The sequence below is a fragment of the Equus quagga genome, chromosome 13 (genome assembly GCF_021613505.1).
Source record: "Equus quagga isolate Etosha38 chromosome 13, UCLA_HA_Equagga_1.0, whole genome shotgun sequence".
Lineage (NCBI taxonomy): Eukaryota > Metazoa > Chordata > Mammalia > Perissodactyla > Equidae > Equus > Equus quagga.
Window position 1 is genome coordinate 72,514,670 of NC_060279.1, and position 13,815 is coordinate 72,528,484.

At 48.1% G+C, this 13,815-nt stretch overlaps 1 protein-coding gene across 1 annotated transcript in view; it reads right to left on the reverse strand.

Moving 5' to 3' along the window:
* Positions 1–268: 268 nt before the first annotated feature.
* CDYL2 (chromodomain Y like 2) overlaps positions 269–13,815 on the reverse strand; it is a 157,165-nt gene continuing 143,618 nt past the window's right edge. Inside the window, exons 8-9 of the mRNA XM_046682054.1 lie at positions 9,334–9,477; positions 269–6,717 (exon numbers count right to left, since the gene is read on the reverse strand). Of these exons, the coding sequence (XP_046538010.1) occupies positions 6,559–6,717; positions 9,334–9,477 (303 nt within the window). The 3' untranslated portion in view covers positions 269–6,558. The remainder of the gene's footprint in view (positions 6,718–9,333; positions 9,478–13,815) is intronic.

The following is a 13,815-nucleotide window of genomic DNA, read 5'->3' on the forward strand; positions in this document are numbered from 1 at the left end:
CCCCCTGAAAAATAACCCCATGTCCCCCCATTCTAGCGCTCTCCAGAATCAACCTTTTGCCACCCAGTGACAACCTGCCTGAATAACTCAAGCCTCAGGCCAGATGTGGGTGGGGTGCCTATGCTCGAGAGGAACCCAGCCACAACTTAGAAGCATCAGACGTCTCAACCCCCCGGAGGCCCCAGAAACTTCTCTGTTCAGAAACCACAGAACCTGCTTGAGAACTTCACATACAGGCTGCAAAAGGGGGAACACGAGCCAAGGCAGATGAAGTTTCAACCTTTTTATTCAAAGCAGCTTCTCACAATGTATAAATACTGCATATTAGCACACATGAAAAATACAACTTCTAAGGCACCCAGAAATGTGTTCATACACGTTACAGGACCATTCACAAAGAGAGTGTACAATTTGCTCTAAACAGTCAGCATTTGATAAATCAGAAGATTATTATCCCTCAGTACTGCACCCAGTCTTGGGAAATATTTACAACGTGGTGAGAAAGGGTGAGCTGTACCTGCTTTATAATTCTATGAAGGACTCATACTTACAAATATTCAGGACTAGTTAAAGACTCTCCTATGATAACCTGGCAAAATAAAATGAGTAGCCTAATTTGCAATGGTCTCCTTGGATTTTGGTGTGAGTGCTACATCCACGATCGAACCCCAACACTCCTGGGGGGGACTGGATCCGTTTTTGGTAGCATGCTTCATTATCAGAAGTTTGGTAATAAGCCTTACCAATAGAACACCACTTCTTCATCATCAATCATTTCTCAACTGGTTAATGGATCAACGATTGCATCGTGAATGGGAATGGAGCATCACCTGGTGAGAGAACTGAAGAAAATTCCTCTCATGCCAAATAGGAACTGGAATGGGTGGATGTAGAACAAAGAGAAGTGGAAATTTGGCAACTGCAGGATCGCTGCTCAGTGTAGACACATCCGAAAAAGTCTCACTGGAGGTTTCTGTCCAGATGGAGCAGTCCACACTGGTCAGACAAGCCGGAAGAATGCCAGACCTCCACTTTTGATGACATGGATAAAGGTTGGGACTGCACAGAAGAAACACCCACCTGAGACAGAGAGTCTCCATCTGAGAAACTCATCTTTCAGAGCCTTCTCAAGGTGACAACGGACCCCTCTGGAGGGCCAGCCAGGGGGAGCATGAGGTTGGTGGAAGGGAGCAGTTTCTCTGTGCCATGAAACAGGCACATATCTACCTACCTGTGCCCACAATCTATGAAACTCATGCTTTGTTGGACTAATGGAATTCTTTGGTCCTTGGTTTCACAATCCTGTCAACATGGACACTGGCAAATGACTTCAAGCTGGAACGAATGGCACAGGGACAAATTAAATACTAGATGGGAAACTCTACACCCTCCAAACTTGCCAGAGTCACCTCAATGGGCTCCAGCATCAGGCCAGGTGTTGGGCCAATGAGACATGGTTAACCCATGGAGATGCCAGAGCTGAAGCTTAAAACTAGATGTCAGTTTTTCTGACTGCCACACACACTGCAAACATTTGAAGCAAATCTCCATTCTAATGGTAGATAAGTTGACTTTATGAACACTTACTAGAAATGAACCAAATAACTTGACTTTAGACATACTGATAGCCCTGGTCTCAAGACCATCTTTAAAGCCTTGGTAAGGAGAATCGGTTGGTAATTATGGAAGGGTGATCCTTCAAAAGGGCTCATAACTTTTTAAAAATTTAAGACCAAATTCTAGTTGGTTTTATCAGGTCCCAGACAAAGGGATGCGCCACCAATGAGCTCCATGACTTATGCTCCATTAAAGCACCCCCGGGTAGACGGACTCAGTGGATGTGTATGTTCGGCATCTAGTTTGCCTTGCCCTGCTAAACTCAGGTTTAGTATGACTTCACACACACAGCTCATTGATAAGACACTCAGGACACATGGCAATGCTGATTATGCAACTGAAATCGACTTCAGATTGTCTACACAGTAAGACTCACATGTAAACTTTGTTAACCTCTCTCAAGGAGTGCTGACCTCAGCCAGGCTGGAAGCTTCCAGGTCATCCGCAAGGAACCTGGGGTCAACTGCCAAGGTCAGGAGCAGGAAATGCCATTTGTTCAGAACAAATGAGGGACCAGCAGCCCTCCCTGTGACCGTGTCCAAACCATGTGAATAGTACAAAGGTGGCTCTGGAAAACCTGTCCTCAGTCCATTTGTATGGCCATAGACAATCACCAAGGTGCCTATCTGGCCCCGGGCGCCATCAACTCAACCATACTCTTCAGAGTAGCCATGACTTACAGAGTACACTGAGTCCACCAACATGGCTTACGGTGCTTGGAAGAAACAACCCGTATTACCCTTTTTTTTTTTTGCAAAAAGCTTAGGCTCGGTTCACAAACTTCATCAACTGCCACACAGTGAGAATTTATGGGGAGATCTTAAACTATATATGTAGTTGCAAAGGTTGGAAAATTTACCGATCCTAATGGTAAGGCTTATTCACAAATTCAATACATTTTCAAACTCAATTCCTTTGAGGAAAAGAAAATTAACCTGCTCTCTACTAATATAAGAGCATTAGAGTCTAACGGGGGGGGGGGGGGGGGGGAAAAAAAAAACCATTGGCACCAAACCAGTGTGCTATTTTTTGAAAGAACAAGTGATATTAATGTAAAAGATTGCCTAAAACGCATATCCTAACTTACCACAGAAATATAAAAGTTTATATTCTGAAAATATATACTGTATTAAAGTCTGTAAGCATTTCAACCAAAATTTGCAGAAATAACTAAGCAACACTTATCTACAACAAAAAATATACATGCAAGACAACCCCCAAATGGCTCCCCTTAAATATCTACAAAGGCAAAGTGTAGATTTTTAAAGATTATACAAAACCATTTACAGAGAATAAAATAAAATCCTTAAGAAATCTCATTTAGAGTCTTAAATACTGTGTATATTAGTAAGAGTGTCTAAACTAATATATACAACAGATCTAAGCATCTGAATACAGAAACACAGAAGAGAAGCAATTCTGTATTTTAAATATTCACTTAGGAAGATTTGACGATGTTTCCATTTGTTTCTCTTTGTTAAAAAAAATTTCCACAGAAATTAGATTGGAAAATTGCATGAATGTGACTAAATTTCAAATTTAAAAAAAGTTAAAAAAATTTTTAAAACAACAATTAATAATGGGAAATGCAATTCAGCATTCAGTTGAGGCTATTTTTAAATGTGGATATTCAGAGATACAGTGGCATTGCCCAAAATCTATTGTGATTATTATTTTTCCATCCACATCCTAAACTTCATACGGGAAAAACATATTTCCATGCTTCAGAGAGAACATTTCCTAGGTTAACCTACACTGAAGAAGAACAATATTTTAAATCGACTCTCTACTACCTTCTAGTTATCCAATTTCATTCTTAGAGGGTAACTGTTGATGATTTCACCCACAGACATTATTTCAAAGCAGGAAGGGACACGTGGGTACATCAGCATTAGGCTGTGACTTCTGAATAGTGAGGGACCCTGGCCACCTCAGCAAAGTTCTCCCAAGACCTCTTGGAACAGGGCTGTTAACTTCAATGCTTCCACTACAAGATGCTGAAGATGCTGGGAACTAACCATCAGGGGCTGGAGCAGAGAGGGAAGGAGAGTTCCAATGCATGGCTAGCAGGATGTCAAGGAGTGGATTGTCTAGAAGGTTCCTTGACAAAAGAGGTACCCTCCACTTCCCACCTATAGCTGCTCTTCCACCCCCAAAGGTGACTCTGGGGTTGGGGTGCCAAGACCAGGCAGCATTCCTAAAAGACCTGCCCCAGGCTCTGGGAAGTGACAGACATGGGGTACGATGGAGGAAAAGCAGGAGAGAGAGGGGGCAGAAAGTATCCTCTGGGTGGAGAGAGGGTGCTAGGGTAGAAGAAGAAATGTGAAAGCCTGAGCTCTGCCTCAAGAAAGCAACTAGGATAAACCCTGACACACCCACAGGTCTGCCATTTTCCATCCCAGGTCAATTTCCTGTAAGTTACCTGGATTTCATCTACACCTTATCAAAACAACTCTCCAGAAGATGAGAAATTCAATGGTTCAGTCTACCCTGAAGCAAACAGATTTAACCAACTTTGGCCCAACGTGTGGAACATCCTCTTGGAGTGACTGTATGGAAACAACCAAAACACAGACTGTCTTTTAAAACACCTCCTGTTCTATCCAGAACCTAAAATTAACAACAGGAATTCCACCTTAGGAATGGTTTCACGTTCCTGCCTTATCATCAGAGATCCTTGAAATGTTTAGAAGCTTGGGTTTGTGATATGTCCAAAGCTAAAACATTTCTGGTTCTTTCAGCAAGGAACAAAGACAGACATTGCTCAGAAGGAATTCCAAACATCCTCTTCCATCTTGAACCAGAATCCTGGCACTGCTTCTACAGATGGCAAACAGCTGCCCCCAGAAGGTACACAGAAAGCAAGGGGCTCTTTCTTTAGAGGGCTTAGCAATGGTGAAGAGATTATCTGCCGCAACACACCAGGAGGTTTGTCTGGGGGCTTCGGGAAAGCATACGTTCGCTTCCTCAGAGGAAGAGACAAAACCCAAGTGGAGCCGTGACAACAGGCATTTGGCAAAAGCAGGTGTTTCCCCATAGTAATTCCCTAGAGTCTAGGTCTGCAGTTCCTACAGGATCCCACATGGACGAAGGGGAGGGGACACAGGACTTCAGTTCCATCTTCCTCTGGGTGGATTCAGCCAAGCTGGCTACCCCACTGCCGGCTCCCCGTGGCCAAGATGTCACAGACGGGAAGAGAAGGGAGGAGAAGGCGAGAAGCCTCCTCTTCCTTACCCTCATGACGTCATGGGGAAACTCAAAAGGAGAGAGGCTTCCTACAGAGGGAACCAAGGCCATCTTAAGAATTAAGAGTCCAGATAAGCTTCAGTTTCATTGTCTAAAGGACCATGTCTCTAGCCACAGTGTAGACACTCAACCCGTTCTTGGAAACACAAAGCTCAGGGTTATGAATCCTCTCTACTTGCTGGCCCATTGCATCTGGCCACCTTTAAGAGAGGAAAAAGGACCAGAGAGAGCTAGAGAACTGTAGCAAAGACCTTTTCCTCTTCTCAGCTCCCAACCCCAGCTGCACCCAACTCTTATGGCTCCACTCAATTCTCCGCAAGGGAGGGTCTAAAGAGGCTGGAGACTAACAGAGGGAAAGAGAAGATGGGACGAGCAAAGGAGCTCTGAGAACACTCGAGCAGTGATGAAATGGAAAAATCCCACCACTCTGAGAATCTAACTCTCTCTGGATCCTTAGCCTGTAACAGGTTTGAAACTCATACAGAACATGCTCCTGTTATTTCTCTGCTCTAATCTTGATGTTTACCTTTCTCTTCACCAACCAAAACCTAAACCCACACCCAAACCTGTCCCTCCTCGCAGCTGTCCCAGGACTTCGGGCTGGCGGTCTAAATTCAGACACTGGGGTCCCCATGCAGCCAGGGCCTGGGGGCAGGAGACTTCATCCCTGATTATTGCTCCCTGATGTGAATGAAGAGAAAACTCTTCCATGATTTCTGCTAAGAACAAGTATCCAATTATTACAGCTGAGAACCATTTTACACATAGAGGATCTGGTGCAGATCTGTTCCTTTTAACCACAGAAATCCTTCTGTTTTCATCCCTCTGAATTTTATTTCTATATGGTTCATTGCTAGAATGCACCAAACGGCATAAACCTTGTACAGGATTTGGTCCAGGGCAGTATGAAAATAATATCTGTGTGAACGACAGATATCATAATATACAAACAAAAATAAATAAATTAAATAAGTCTGATTAAAGAAAAAACATTTCCCTAGTAGTTCATGTTTTTGCAAAACTAGCTTTACATATAATACACATAAATTATCAGAATTTCCACTTACATCATTTTAAAAATATATATTTAACAAAACATTCCTAAATGTACAATATCTGGGTTCGTAAATCACTCAATTGGGTTTGAAGACCAAGCCCTAAAAGTCACACAGATTTGCATCAGAGAGAAAACTGAGGCTGGCTCTACACAATCGTTTTGCTCATTGGTCTGGAAATTCCCTAAGATTGATGGGCCCCTGTCACCAGATCTGCAGTTAACCAGAGAGAGCCAGACAGCCGAGTCTCCAAATCAGAGGCACTGTGTAGACACAGCCTGAGGCAGAAGGATGGGGGAAACTGGTCTTCCCCTTCCTGGACCAGGATGGTGCATTTCAGCAAGTGGGGACAGGACAGCCATACCTGGCAGAGGCCTGGGAAGATATAGCCCTCGAGAGCTCTCTAGCCAGTAGGGAGGAGGAACGGGGGAGGCCAAGTATGCTGCGTTTCCCATCTGTTACACGAAACCGAACCAATGAGGAGCAACCGAACAACACGAGGAAATGGACACAGCCCCAGGTAGGAAGAGACACCTGGACACACTGCTTGGCCGGGCATACGCTGTGCTCCGATTTCTGAAACACGGGCAGAGCTGGAAGTCAGGTGCCCTGGGGCAGTGGGGCAAGGGAGCCCGGCGTCTCAGACTTCATAGATTTTGTCCTGCAGGTAGCTGAAGAGGGAATCCAGGCCCTTGGAGGAACTCCAGAGTTGCTTGAGCATGAGGCATTCCTTCTCGTTCACATCTTCAAGCACGGATTTCAGGAAGCTCCGAACCAGGCATTTCGACTCCTCTAACACCTGAAGGGAAACGCACAAGGCTTGTTAGCCAGCCCTGGGGATCTGCTCCAGAAGAACGACGGGGCCTAGGAGGCACCATTAACCTTCCCATGTCCAAATCCAGAGGAGGCTGCCTCCTGTGCTCCGGGGCTTCCCAGGTCCGTGTCCCCGGCAATACCAGGAATGGATTCCAGGCATGCCAAGACATTGAGCCCTCATCCCTGGGATGGCTGAGTGAGGCCCACGTTACCCATGACCGCAACAGCTTTGTCTTCACCCAAGGGTGACATAAACTCAGGATCATTTTCTATGGGTGTCGTGAAAAAGTGTGGGAAACACTGCTTTTGTTTCCCCGAGCTTCCTTTTCATTATCTGTGAAACAGGAGTAATGATACCGAACTCCAGGATGGTTGGGATCACACAGTAAGATAACGAAATGAACTAACGGGCGTCAAAGTACCCACGTGACTCACCCCAACAGCAAGGCCCCTTATTCAGGCTTTGTACTAAGAGCATCAGTAATAATAGTAGCACTCACAGTAACAATGAGTAATAATACCTGCAATAATCATAGTAATGAGTAATAATAGCGACAATAATAGTAATAAAACTATAGTATTACAGTTGTAATAATAGTGGTAATGTTGGTAATATAGCAGTGACAATGGTAATGATAGTAAGAATTCCATAGTATTGCGGTAGTGATAATAGCAGTAAAAGTAGTCATATAGTAGTAACAATGGTGCTAATAGTAAAATAATAATAATAGTGAGTAATGACAATCGTGGTGAGCATAGTAATAATAACAGCAATGCCACTGCAATCACCATTAACCAATAGGCTCTGTGAGAAGTACTTTACCCGCATTCTTTTACTTCTTCCTCATGATAATCCCGCAGATAGGTATTTTTATCGTCACATTATGGATGAAGGACCTGAGCTCAGGGAAGGAGTTAGCTAGAGCTGCCTGACAGATGTGGCTGGCAAACATCTGGCTGATTCCGAGGACGCACTGCGGGCTCACTGTGGCAGAGCACTGCTGGGAAGTGAGGCATCGGGCGTCCTGGCCCCGGCCTCCACCAGTGCTGATGCCAAGGCTTCGGTGACGCTCTCCCAGAGCGCTTTCGGACAGGAAGAAGCAAGACAGGAGCGCCTGCTCCAGCAGGGTGGATAAGGCCAGGATCTTACTCCTCAGCGGGGGCTGGAGGCTAAGGGGCTGGCCGGCCGAGACCACCTCTGTCAACCCAAGAGTCTCTCGGAGCACCACCACCTCCCAGAGACCGTGGAGTACATTCCTTTCTTGGGCAAATCACCCCAAAGCTCCTGAATGCATAACTGTCCACAGGAGACATTTCCTTGCAGCCTCTCTTCAACAGCCACTTTCACCTGAGAACCTCCGCTGCCCAAAGGCCAAATTCCTCACCGGAGCTTCGAGGCCTCTCTCTGCCCCCGTCCTTCTCAGTCTTAGCATCTCTCAAACATCCTGTGCACCTGCTTGCGCCACCATGAGCCACTGCCTAAACTCCACATGGGTTTTCGGACACGTGTGCCCTCAGACACACCGTCTCCTCCACTTAGAATTTCCACCTGCCTCTCTCTGCAGCTGCTCCTAGCGTCATCGACCACCCTGTTTGCCCAGGACCACGGGGTTTCCTGGGACACGAGATTGTCCGTGCTAAAATCAGGCAAGTCCAAGGCAAAGTGGGACGAGTAGGTCACTGTAGTCATCAGGGAGACTGAAAGAGATGAGCACAGTGCTCGGCCCACGCTAAGTGTGCATCAAAGTACGGGACCATCGTCATCATCCCTGATTCTGTCAGCTTCCAGGGGGCGGAGCTTACACACAGAAGGTGCCCAACGGAGGCTGATGAGGAGGATCAGGAGAGGCACAACAGCCGGGTGGGGGCTCAGGGGAGACGGGGAGAAGGAAGAGAGGCTCTCGGGTCGGGCCCATAAATCCAGCGCAGCACCCCCCTGACTCTGAAGGCCAGGAAGAGCCCGGGCCTCACTCCCCCAGAGAGTCTTTCTCACTTCCTCAACGGCCCATGGCTCTAGGGGCAGCCTCCTCGCACCTTTCAACGGGGTATTTCCATACTCTGCTCCGAGTGACTTTATGAGATGAAATCGACAATTAAAAACCGGCGCCTCTGCGGAGGTGTTACTTATTTATCTATTTTTCCCTGCGTCTTCAGAGTCAAATGGTGACGTTTCAATGGGCCCAGCGCGCGGCGGGTAGGAGAAATGACATACAAGGACAGCGTGCACTGTTTCTCTGCCTCTCGGCCGGTTTAACACCCTTTGTCCTTCTTTGCCTTCACTTTCCACTTCCTTGAAAACTATAAACGTTTTGTGTGTTCGTGCGTGTCTAGGACTTTCCTCTAAGGCAACACATTCCATCCCAGAGTAAAAATCTCTTCTGTAAGGTTTGCAAACTGGAGAGGATGGGGAATGTGTAACAACGTTGACCGTCTCCTCTGGATTTAAGCTCTCAACACCGAGGTGCAGGGTCTGTTAAATTACCCAGAGCCTTTCCCACACTCCCTGCATGACCTTTGGCAGGTCAATTAGTCCCCTATTGCTCTCATCTGTAAAATGGGTCTATTGCAAGGACAAACACACGGAGACACAGGAACTCACCACCGCACTGCAGGACGCCATCTCCTTGACCCGCAACATGACCTCCTGGCTGAACGTGGTTGGCCAGAAGACCTGGGACACGAGTCCTCGGCTGCATGCCTCCTGGGCAGTGAGCTTCCGCCCGCAGAAGAGCATCTCGTTGGCCTGCAACAGCAAAGACAGGGGAGGCTGAGAGCCCGGAGCGCCTCCACGTCTGTTAGCGAGGCCTGGGCTCGCTGTGTGCAGCAGTCCCAGCTCTCGAAGGCAGGATGCTTCCCTGGGGTCAGATAAGCTTTGGGAACCACAAGCAGACGTCTGTGTCTACGGGCATCTTTCCGAGCAGAGGGTCCACAGCTTTCCTTAAATTCCCATATGTTCCTAGTGTGGCTTCGCCTGCCCAACACCCCTCCCCACGTCTCCCCAGACCCACAGGAGTGGGCAGGCGTCTCCGGCTAGGTACATTTCAGGGCTGACACCTCGGCCATGACAACTGCTCTGGGATGAACCTGATCTGCCCTAGAAAACAAAGCTCTCTGTGAGGTTTCCAAGCTGGAGAAGTTGGGGAAGAATCTTTCTCCCTCTCTGGTTGTGGGGTAAAGACAACAAGCCCAAGGCCACGTACTGCCATGTCTCCGCTTTGTGGAGTGGTGGGTCCACAAAGAAAGGAGGATCGGAGAACAAGCATACTGATGATGCTCGAATGCCTGGACCCTGGCAGCCCCAAGGGAAGCTCCACCTCTGGACTTCCCAGTTATGGCAACCATTACATTCCTTCTTTTTCTCCCTTTACACCTAAAGTGTTTCCATCACTGGCAGCCAAACAGGTCCTGAGTAATACCATGATACTAACGCAGAGAGGCGTGTCTCTCCCGGTGGCCCAGGGCTGGGCACAGACACTGCTCTGTCATGAAGGGCAGAACGCACTGCCCTGCCTTCTGTGGTTTCCCCTGCACCCCACTCCCCAAAGAATTTCCCTTTGCTCTGAAGTTCACAGCTGTCACACGTTCTGGAGGAGCTACGTGGATAAGGTCCCAGGTACAGACAGAGCACAGTGCAGTCACCGCCAGAACTTACCAACAAGCCACTCTCCACCAATAATTAGGGCGTAATGGTCACGGCCAGGTGACAGGTCCCTATCTCCTTCAAGATGAAGCCCCACCTCCTCCACACCGCGGACAAGCCCATCCCTGACCTGCCATCCACCGCCTCCCCCACTCTTCCTTTCCCACCCCTGTACGCCAAGCCGCTCCTGGATGGATGTTCAAAGGCCCAGCTCTCTCAGCCTCTGGAACTATGCACGTGCTTGCTTGTGCTCTGGTTGTCACTGATGGGCCATGATGACCCAAAGGACGATGGTTCATGCCGCAGGAAAGAAATTTATCAGGTCGGTAATAAGCCTAAAGCATGCATTTAGTTAGAGCTTGGAAGACAAATATATGTCACTAGACTTATATAGAAACACCTCCGCCTCAGGAAATAGAAGTGGAAGGAAGGAGCTCAGTAGAAGGAGCCGAAAAGGACGCAGTCAGCGAGAATGTGTCTCAATCAGCAACATTCCTGGAGTTTCAGAAATGATTGCCATGAAAGAGAGAAAGAGATAAGAATGGACAATGTTAACATTTCTGTGACCACAAGGGACAGGGAGGAACCAGAGTGGCACCAGGTTCAGCAGAGCACGGTGGCTGACACCAAAAGGGAAAGTGGTGGCTTCCTGGGCTCCCGGCCGGCCTCACTTTTCTGCCACAGGGGAGACTGTGAGCAGCCTAAAGCAGCCCCGAGGGCCTCAATGCGAACGGCCTTCCGAGCCCACCTGCTGGCCCTGCTGCGTAGACAAGGTGGTGCCGGTGGGCGAGTGCTGCTGACCATCTCCACTGATCTCTCAATTGCCCTTCCATTTCATGCTACCATCAACGAACGACAAGCCACACAGAAGGGACAGAATGGGGGCTCCCATCCTTCCAGACTCACTCGGGAGGTGGCCCCGCTGGGAGCCTTCTCTAACCACCAATGTGGCCACCTGCGTAGTTGTCTACCTCCCCAGGTGGGAAGGCAAAGGTTTACAGGACCAGCATAGACAAAAGCACAGGCTGTAGGATCAGACATACTTGCTCAGCCTTCGGCTTTGCCCTGTGATGCTGTGCAAACCTGTTTGCCTCTCCGAGTCTCAGTTTATTCATCTCTACAGTGGGTACCAACTGCCACCTCTGGACAACCGTGAGGATTAAATAAGATAACAAAAGAGTGGGAAACACCATGCCAGCCGTGCATTAGCGCCCACAGACTGGGGATTATTGAGGATGAAGCCTATGTGTTACTCATCTTTGTATTTCTAACCAGGTAAGACAATGAATGTCTGGGGCTACTGAGAGCCCACTGAGGCTTCTTGGGGGAAAAAAGGAGCAACAGCTGCTACGGCACCGCCTCAACTCTCTAGGCCTTAGTTTCTCCATCTGTAAAACAGGACAAGAACACCTGCCTTTGCAGATGCTGAGAAGAGCAAATGAGATCTTCATGTGGAAAACGCCTGGTCCAGTGTCTGGCACATAGTAGGTGGGCAACTCAAGCTTGGCGAGCCTCGTGGGGACAGCCACTGGGTCCTTTGCAATCTGAGAGTCCATGTGGTTTAGGTGTGTAATGCAAGGACACATTCTTCAGACTGGAAATATCAAAGAGACAGCAGGGAGCCTCAAAACCATCAAGCGTCCCTGTGCAGAATCTCGGCGCCAGCAGCACTTCAGTGAGCGCCTGCTAAGTCCCAGGGGCCCCCAGCACCTAGAGGGTTCCACCCGAGGACCTCAGTCTGGGGCAAGGAGAGAGACAGGGCCTCAGGAGTCCGAGGGACAGAGAAGGCCCTGCCCTCAGTCTGCTGGGCTAGGAAAGCAGGCAGGGCCGGAGCTGAGCTCCCAGGCCTTGGGAGCGACCTTTTGGAGTTGCTGGGATGTGAATGTCGAGGCCAGAGATGAAACGAGAAAAGGAACAAAGAGGGGGCTCGCAGAAACCTTTTGAGCTGAAATGAGGAGCTCAGACTCAATCTAGAGGACCCACCACAGGCTTCGCGAGAGACTCACAGAGATCACATACTGGAGGATCAAGGAGACCTGGCACTCAGTGCTAGAGAAATCGGGAATGGCGAGGGGAGGGGAGGAGCGTCCAGAAGCATCTGTCAAACAGAGCAAACAAACAACACAGGGGCTGACCCCGGAGCCAGTGAGTTCAGCAAACAGTCATGGGTGTCCACTGCAAGAGAAGGATGGCAGGTTTCTTCGATCACACTAGACGAGAGCACCTACATCCACACATGTGGGCGCTGGGACTTTCCAGAACTGGTTTTGGGGGAGTCAAAGGCACCAGGTCTGCTTACCCTCCTTCTTATAAGGGACAAGCTGTTAACAAGTGAGATGCAAGCTGACTTGAGACAGTATCATCTTGCTCAAACAAACAACAGGCAGAGACCCTTAATCTCAGACTCACTCCTCAGTGTGGGTTCTCCTTTATAAACATACTGGTTAAGAGCACAGACTCTGAAAGCAGACAGGTTGTGTTCAAATCCCACAACTGCCATTACCACTGTGTGACCCTAGACAACTCACTTAACCTCTCTGAGCTTCAGTCGCCACAACTGTCAAGTGGGGATAACAACTGTCCTACCTCCCAGGGTTGTGGTGAGGATGGACTGAGTTAAAGGCTGTCAAGCACTGGCCACAGTGAGTGCTTTCCAAGTGTTAGGTGTCATTAGTACTCGCCCCTGCCCAGCCTTGCTTCTGGTTGCTGGTGCAGAATCTGACTGCAGCCTACAATGGATTCCACGACCTCACCCAAACATAGCTCTGTCTGCTTCCTGACCCGTGATATGACAAGCTCCTCAAGTGCCCGGAGCTTAGCTTTCTACCTCCAAGACGGAAATCATAACAGGTTCCACCTGGGGTGGAGACTGCCTTGTGATCTCCAAAATCCCTTCTGTGTCTTCCTGGACACACAGCAAGACTACATTTCCCAGCCTCCCTTGCAGGTGGGTGTGGCCACATGACCAAATCCTGGCTAATGGAATGTGAGTGGAGGTGAAGATGCACCACCTCCAGGCTGTCCTCCAGGCTCTCTCTTCTCACCCACTGGCTGGAAAGGAAGGCAGATCTACCAGATGGAAGATACCTGCGTTTCTAGTCAGTGTGGATGACTACTGCATCTACACTGGACTGTGGCAAGAGTGGGAAAGAAATTTTTGTTGTTTGGACCCCTGAGATTGTGGGATTTTTTGTTATAGCGCACAGCCCACCCTAACACAGGACCTTATCGGGCTGTTGTGAGGGATAAATGAGATGACTTATGCAAAGTACTTAGTTAAGTGAACTAACTTAACTTAGTTAAGTGCTTAGTTAAGTGAACAAACTTAAGTTTAGTGCTTAGTTAAGTGAAATAACTTAGTTAAGTGCTTAGTTTAGTGAACTACCTTAAATTTAGTGCTTAGTTAAGTGAATAACTTAACTAAGTTAAGTGCTTAGTTAA